Source organism: Melanaphis sacchari, unplaced genomic scaffold, assembly GCF_002803265.2.
Source record: "Melanaphis sacchari strain LSU unplaced genomic scaffold, SCAv2.0 Contig36_pilon_pilon, whole genome shotgun sequence".
Lineage (NCBI taxonomy): Eukaryota > Metazoa > Arthropoda > Insecta > Hemiptera > Aphididae > Melanaphis > Melanaphis sacchari.
The window spans coordinates 226,173-234,668 of NW_020271232.1; the positions used below are offsets into that span (position 1 = coordinate 226,173).

Genomic DNA, 8,496 nt, shown 5'->3' on the forward strand with positions numbered 1-8,496 from the left:
ATGATAATTACCATAATATTTTAAAATGACTAATTTTCAAAAAGTTTTTTTCTATAGAAATATTAGATATTAGTAATTTGAATATTAAAATTATTTTTGTTTATCAAGCTTTTGCAGCATTTCACGTTTCAACCCATATAATTTTACCCTAAAGTTACTTAAGATTTCATAAATTTTAATAAATGCAAATGCGTAATCTTTCACTCTTATGTTTTATAATAATCGTACTCTTATCAAAATATTTTTCAGAAATTAAAAATACATTGTTGGTTTAACATGTAAATTCATTTTTTTTTTTTTTTTTTTTTGAGATTATTTAAGTTTTATGTTTTATATGAATATAAATTGAAAACTATATAAAATATTAAATTTTTTATTCGAAAATAGGCACCAGGACATATTTTTTGAAAATGTATAGACAAATTATGTACCATCCGTGTTCAACCAATATAAAATACTATTATATAAAACTGCTTGAACTCTATCAAAAGATAGAAAGAAAAAGTTATAATACAAATGAGAAAAAAACAATACCCCGTGGAGCATTTTAACGGATCTATCGTTAAAATGAATTTTGGTAATTCGGATGACGTTATCACAGAAACAGGTCAAACATGCATTATGTGAGTGGATAGTCGCGAACAGCTATGCAGTTTTCCAACGAATTACGAAGTTGTTTTAATAAACATATCATACTACCACTACACCTCTGTGTAGATTTTGAATTATTGATAAAACGTTATTGATACCTCACAAAATTGAGCAATTTTATAGTATTCTCAAGTCATAAATCCTTAAGAGTTATTAGCTCACACCATTGCGAACTCAAATAAAAACGCAATAGCCAATAACACAATTGAATATTAACTACGTACTTCCATAAATTATTCAAATAATATTTTCTTTTCCAGCAATGTTTTCAACATTAATATTCAACTTTTTTTTTCCTTTATTGTTATATACACAATCTGTACCTCAAGGGTACAATAAAAGTATTGGCTAAAATAAATATTATAATACATGAAAATGTTGATAAAAGCAGTCACCCAGTGATGACACTTTTATATGACACAGATATTTTTTTACTGTTGAAGTAGACGAAACTTGAGTACCAAAGAGAGTGACAATGCCCTAGCTAACAGTGAAAGTTACGTGATTTGATTTAGTTTGATTTACCTTAATCCTCCAATTATTATACCATGGATCCATAAAGGAAAGATGATTTTGAAGATTACGCGATGCTACAATAGGGTTTTCATTTGTAGATATGATAAGTTTATCATCTGCATAGTCTGCCTCTATGGTGTTGGACGAGGTTGGTTGATCTGATGTATATATGTTGTACAGTATTGGGGAAAGTACGCCTCCCTGTGGGACACCAGCTCTGACGTTTGCTATATTGGAATATGCGGATTTAAAATGGACTTAAAAATAACGATCAGTTAGATATGACTTAAGAAGAATCGTTTTTTTTTAATCTTTATATGTGTATATTTCGATTAGATTGGAACATTATATTTTCTGCGTTCACACAGTATTTGCAGGTATATCTATGGATATAATATAAAAATGTTAAGCTAGATATAACAATATATTACCACTGTCCACTGAATAAAAATAACCTTAGCTAACAATACATTTTAAATACACATTATACCTATATGTACTTTTGCGAAATTTTCAATTTTATTATTTTTATAAACGTGTTTTCCATTGAGAGTAATTTTTAAAATGGGTAAAATATCTCCATTTTTATACGCATATAAATTATATACTTCACGCAGTTATTCTTTATTAAAAATTATTTTTTATTATATTTATTTTTATAACAAAATAAAATGCATTGATGACTTAAGTTTTTTCAGCTGATTCGTTCATTGAATTTATATTTCAAATGTAACATATAGAATAATATTATATACACATAGCAATTACGTATATTATAATATCATCTTCATTATTAATTTGTATTTATTAACTAGTAGAATAAATAAATTAATAATTAGTAAATTGTGTATATAGCAGATAATTGTACATTTATATTTTGTGTGATCTGCCGGTGTTATTAATACATAAATATACATATATATATCATGATTATAACTATTTAGTGTTATTATGCAATGCCGATAATAATTATTTATGTTATTATCATTTGTCGCCGCGCAAGTTATTAAAATTAATTTATTGAAAGTGTTGTATAATATTTTTATTGTTGTTCTCGTGAAATAAATTGTTTTATTTTTATTGGTGTTATTAACCTATGCCTCTCATGTCATTAAAACAATAACCTTGTAATTAAATAATGTTATAACAATAATAATTATTATAATAGAAAAAAAAATGTTATTAATTATTGTCAATATTATTTTAATTTATTTAAATGTACTAAAATGTTAGATCATTAATAAATTAAAGAAATATATTCTGTATATCTGTATAATTATTAGGTATAGTAGAATATTTCAATATAATTTATCATAAATAATAATGCAATGTACATTCGTGATGGCCGTAGTTATAATAAACCAACCTTGAATTTAGAAATCTAAATACTAAACCGCGATGTTATACTATTATATTATACATGTTGTATGAACAGAAAAATTATAACGAACATAATTAATAATGAAAGTACTATGTGTTTTGTTCTCATATTATACATGCGCTATTTTCAGACGCTTGCGGTGGTATAATCGAAGCGACCAATGGCACGATTACAAGTCCTTCGTTTCCAGATCTGTATCCCGGAAATAAAAGTTGCATATGGGAAATAATAGCGCCAGTTCAATTCAAAATCACACTGAACTTTACTCACTTCGACTTGGAAGGGAATAATGTGAGTCAAACTCCATCAAAGTTTATAACGGTTATACGTGTACCACGTAGACTACGTACTTATGTGTTTTTTTTCCATTTTTCAGTTACACCAGGTAAGCGGTAGAGCATAAGAAATAATATTTTATTCAACGGACGGCTGATAAAAATACCACTTTTCTAGTATTGTTTTATATTGTACACTTAACCACATATACCAATATGTATATAGTATATATACAGATGAGTACATAGGATCATCGTTATTCGTTTGGAACGATTGCGTTATATTGTTCCGTAATATTATTAATGAGACGTTTACCTTGTTTTTCCTTCTTCATAGGCTGAATGCGAATACGATCGAGTAGAAGTGTACAGCAAAATTGGTTCGGATAAACTCAGGAAACACGGGGTGTACTGCGGTCAAGAAGCACCATCCATGATAACTTCAGAGGCAAATGCACTGCGCGTGGAATTTGAGTCGGATAGCTCTGTGCACAAGACCGGATTCGCTGCAGTTTTCTTTACTGGTAAGGTGTTGTGCTTATACAAGTATAATTTACTAAGCCAGTAAAATATGTTGAAACGGAAAGTATAAAGCAAGTCTCTCAAAATAAGTATAAGTGTGGGGCACAATAAAGGTCACTAGTTCGGTTTAATGGACACGACAATGTTACACATTAGTATAAAAAAAAAATCTGCTCATATTATACAGTAAAACCTGTCTAATATGGGCCCTTGTTAAGATGGAATCCTGTTCTGTGCGGAAATTTATTTTGGAATTGAAATTTATCATTATTTTGAAATATCTAATAAATACATATTATATGATTTTTAATAAAAATTAAAATTTGTTGTAGCCTATGACATTTATTAATTTTCAATATTTTAATTTTTATTATTGGCCGGGAAATGTTATAACCTTAAATCTTAATCATGCAAAATATTTAACTCCATAGTACGGAATTTTCCTTTTTATTCAGTTACATAAAAACTTACTTAAAACGGAAATTTTCATTGATCCCGTGCAATTCCGCACAAGACAGGTTTTACTGTATACGTTTAAAAATATCGAAATTTCAAACATCTATTTTGCGCATCATAGAAAAATGTAATATGTTTTATATAATACATTGATATATTCTTAAATATTATTCACTTTTACTACTTAAAAGTTAAAACAATGGTTTGTTTTCATATTATATTAATTTAACGACACGTATATTTATGAAAGTCTACTGACTTTTCACATATTACATGCGTAACTGTTTAGTACTTATAATACCGTACGTTTTTATAAACTAACTCCTTTCTTTTTTTGTATTTAATATAAATTAACTATTCAAATTTGATTGTATACACTATACATATAGAACATTTCGTATACGACAAAAATAAAATAAATTCCATGTCGTGATTGTTTAAAAATTGCCCAAGTACAAAATAATATATATCGTATTGAACCGCGTGGACTGTTCTATTCTGTTTTATTCTCAGATATGGACGAGTGTGCCGTCAACAACGGCGGATGCCAACATGAATGCAAAAACACTCCCGGATCATATGAGTGCACGTGCAACAACGGATTCACATTACACGAGAACAAGCACGATTGCAAGGAGGGTGGTTGTAAACATGAGATTTCGGCTCCACGTGACGTCATCACCAGTCCCAACTACCCAGACTCGTATCCAGGTCGAAAGGATTGCGTCTGGCATTTTACCACCACTCCGGGTCACAGGATCAAAGTGGTAACATGATAACTGAAATATAATAATAATAACACCTATGCATATTGTTTCTATATTGTATAACGATTTTTAGGAAATGTGTTTTCCATTATAGGTTAGCTTTTATTATTGACTAACTTACATCTATTTTTCGGTCGACAAAAATCGTTGAATTAAGTTACCACTAGCTACTGAAGATACAACTTTGTTTTATACATTTTAATTATTACTATTCGTTATTCGTTCGTCTGTACTCGGAACACAAAATGTTATAGATTTTCTTTCGAGTAATCATTAGTCGTTCGAAATAGAACGGCATTTATTTCAATACATACATTTTTACATTTACATTTTTCCACGACATTGAATTTGTAATAAACATATATTCTATTATAAAATTAGTACGAATTAACTTTTCGCAAAGAACAATTTCTTTAAACAATTTAAACAAATCTTCCCAATACATAATATAACAGAGAATATAATTGTGTTTGAATAGTATAGATACACTGCAGCTGAAGTGTACGAAGAATAAACAAATTATAGGAACTTGATGATTCACAATATTTTTCATATTTAATGATACACTTATTATTGTAGTTATGTGTATAAGGTCGTCAGTAAACGTGTGCGGATTTTACAGTGTGTATATTTCTGAATCCCGCTGAAAACTGATCATTATTATCGTAATATAGATAAAACGGTCATTATATTATATTTTATTCAATCGTACCGCGTCTTGGTGTATATTTACATTAATAATTATATCATAATTCATAAGTTAGCGTAAAATGGAATAGCATATACTGCTTACTTATACAAGGCGCAGTGTCATCTCGATTTCCGTAATCTTTTGGTGTTGACTAAATACATATAAACATATTATTATGTCTATATTTGTGATGATCATGATGATGACGATGTATGTTATATTTATATTGTAGCTGTTTGACACATTTGAAATGGAACCGCATCAAGAGTGTGCTTATGATCATATTACGTTCTACGACGGGCCCACACCGGATTCGCAGATTCTCGGACGGTTTTGCGGTTCCAAGATCCCGCACCCCATAGTATCCTCGTCCAATCAACTGTACTTGGCCTTCAAAAGCGATGCGTCGGTACAACGCAAAGGATTTTTAGCCACGCACAGCACAGGTAAGACGTTTACGTGAGCAAAATATGCCCAAGGTTATAGATTATATATCTAATATATATATATGTTATAATAAATAATCGCTCACCGTTTTCGCAGTTTGCGGCGGCAGACTAATAGCCACGAACAGCGTGAAACATTTTTACTCGCATTCCAATTATGGCGATCTGAACTACGACAGCGATGCTATGTGCGAATGGACCATCGAAGCCCAAGCCAACATGAATGTGCACTTGACGTTTTTGACTTTCGAGCTGGAAGACGAAAAAGATTGTATGTACGACTACGTAGAAGTGTGGAGCAGCTTGGACACAAGTGGACCATTTTTCGGAAAATTCTGTGGACCAACCGTTAGTATGATACTAAAAACAACGTTTGGCTATAAAACAATAAAATATAATTATTATATCATTCACGATGGTGGTTAATGGAATTAAATTTATAAAATATAAACCACGGTCGTTGTTTGTCCGTTAACATACTTTGTGAGAAAAAAACTGTAATTAATTGTATTTGCATCATTAAGGATGTTAATTTTGACTCCTCCTACCCACCTTACAAACCCAACCAATCTTAACCAACGCTTTGGAATTTTCAGAACCCAACGGATGTGATATCTACGAACGACGCTCTGTTGCTTCGGTTTAAGACAGACAGCACAATCGTGAGCAAAGGATTCTCCGCATCGTACATAGCTGTAGAATCGATGAACCCCAGCGCCGAATATTCATCGTTAACCGACGAAGACGACGTTGATTTGGCTTTTCACAAGAATAAAAAAAACAAGAAGAAGAAAAACAAACCATCATCGTTGAACCAGACGAATGGCGGTGGAGACGATGACGATAGAGATAGCGGTGGAGACGAAGACGACGATGACAAGGACGACGATGACGAAGACATGCTTGCCGTCAAAGGTCCATGATGACGATATAATATACGATATTATATGTAAAAACATAGTAACCCGGCGACGATGGACGGTTGAGATAACACAAAAAAAAAAAAAATCTAAAAAGAAACAAACCATTAGTTTATTATAATTATTCGATGTAGTGATGTCTAGAATATTACCTCCACGAGACCCCTATTTATAATAATTATCATTATCGTAAGTGTAACGGGTGCCCGTTGTATATCATTATTCTTTGGATCGTAAAACCTGCACTGCAGTCGAAGCCGCTTACCATTATGTGCCAAATAGAAAACGATCGACTCGCCGTGTCATACATAATAATATAACAATATATAATAAAATAACATGCATCAATGTCATATACGGTTTTAGCAAGTCGTTGATCTCATATGTATTATATTATGTTAGATATATGTGATAAACGTGCGCCTCAAACTCCGAAATTAATGTCCAGTCTTAGACACACCCGTCGAAATCGACATCAGCTTGATAATATTATTGAGTTTTTTTATAAAATAACACCATTGTTGTATTGTACAATAATTGCGTTACGCGAACCGATCGATCTCGATGTCGTTTGAATTATTATGATTATTTTATTATTATTATATTTTACTCGTTTTATTTTTGTATATTCGATAATTCGATCATTTTTTTTTTTTTACAGTACCAGTATTTTATATTTTGTAATTATATGTTCTTCCAAAGACGTTTATGATGTACCATGTCAAATGTCGATGTTATAGTGTTACCACGTTCAGACGAGATTTCAAAATGTTGACATTGTACCAGCTGTATACGAAACAAAACGAAACGCCGTCGTTAAATTCTAATAAATATTACGATGACGATAAGCCCCACACGATCACCGATAAATTAAATACATATAGAAAACATATCGAGATCGCCGGTATAGCGACGCGGATAGTCATATAGGACCCACCCTGCAAGTCGTATGCTATTATATACAATTTTTGTTTAAACGTAACATTTAAAAACCCCGCGTGTGTTGTTTTAATGTGACATAAAAATAATATAATATCATTGTACCAACATTATTATTATTATTATTATCATTATTCAATTAAAATATTGATAATCGTTTATATAACCAATAACAAAATAAACAATATTTCTCGTGTGTTTTGAACGTCGCGTTGTATTTTTGGATCCTGTGTAAGTGTAATGAACGTATAACAATAATTATTGTTATCATTTGATTCCTACTAATGTCAAAAATAATTTTTAATTCTTAAATTTGTATTCATGAAAATGTCGTCAAATGTCGTCAATATATGGTACACAGTTAACGCATTGGATTTGTTATCGATAAAGGTTAACACCTGCAGTTGTCCGTAAGGGAAAGAAAAACATACGTGTTTATGTACAATTGTCAATCGTTCAAAACATAGAGCGATGGGTAATGTATACCGATCTATACTATTGACAGATTTTCATTGTTACTGCGATTTATAAACAATACTTCATTAAATACATAATGTAATTTATTATTATTATTATTATATGGCTTTTGTGTTAAAAAATAAAAATAAAGGTAGCTTCGTATTCGGATATTTGGATATCGAAAGACAACGGATGCAATAGTACACTTTGAACTTGTCAGCAGAAGTAAATATTGAAAAACTCCCACGCCACAGAGTTCAAACAAAAATATTATAAATGTAGTATTTCCGTCACACGCCTAAACGGTTATGCCGTACGTTTTTGTATGGTTTCAAATTTTTAATGACTTGTCCGTGTAAGTCGAAGAGTAAGACACAAAAGAACTAAAAATAATGAAGACGATTTCAGCCTTTAAAAATGTGTGCGTTAAAAAAAAAAAACCATAGAAAATATTAACGATAAACACTAAACAA

At 30.6% G+C, this 8,496-nt stretch overlaps 1 protein-coding gene across 3 annotated transcripts in view; it reads left to right on the forward strand.

Moving 5' to 3' along the window:
• The window catches only part of LOC112596898 (tolloid-like protein 1), a 53,573-nt gene extending 45,899 nt beyond the window's left edge, over window positions 1-7,674 (forward strand). For 2 of the 3 annotated variants that reach the window (XM_025342727.1, XM_025342728.1), the window contains 7 exons: window positions 2,679-2,839; window positions 2,925-2,933; window positions 3,161-3,347; window positions 4,315-4,568; window positions 5,492-5,705; window positions 5,803-6,053; window positions 6,302-6,628. In XM_025342727.1, coding sequence (XP_025198512.1) covers window positions 2,679-2,839; window positions 2,925-2,933; window positions 3,161-3,347; window positions 4,315-4,568; window positions 5,492-5,705; window positions 5,803-6,053; window positions 6,302-6,628 — 1,403 coding nt within the window. Of the gene's footprint in view, window positions 1-2,678; window positions 2,840-2,924; window positions 2,934-3,160; window positions 3,348-4,314; window positions 4,569-5,491; window positions 5,706-5,802; window positions 6,054-6,301 lie in introns of all 3 variants that reach the window. The other variant, XM_025342729.1, reaches the window with a different exon arrangement.
• The last annotated feature ends 822 nt before the right edge of the window (window positions 7,675-8,496 follow it).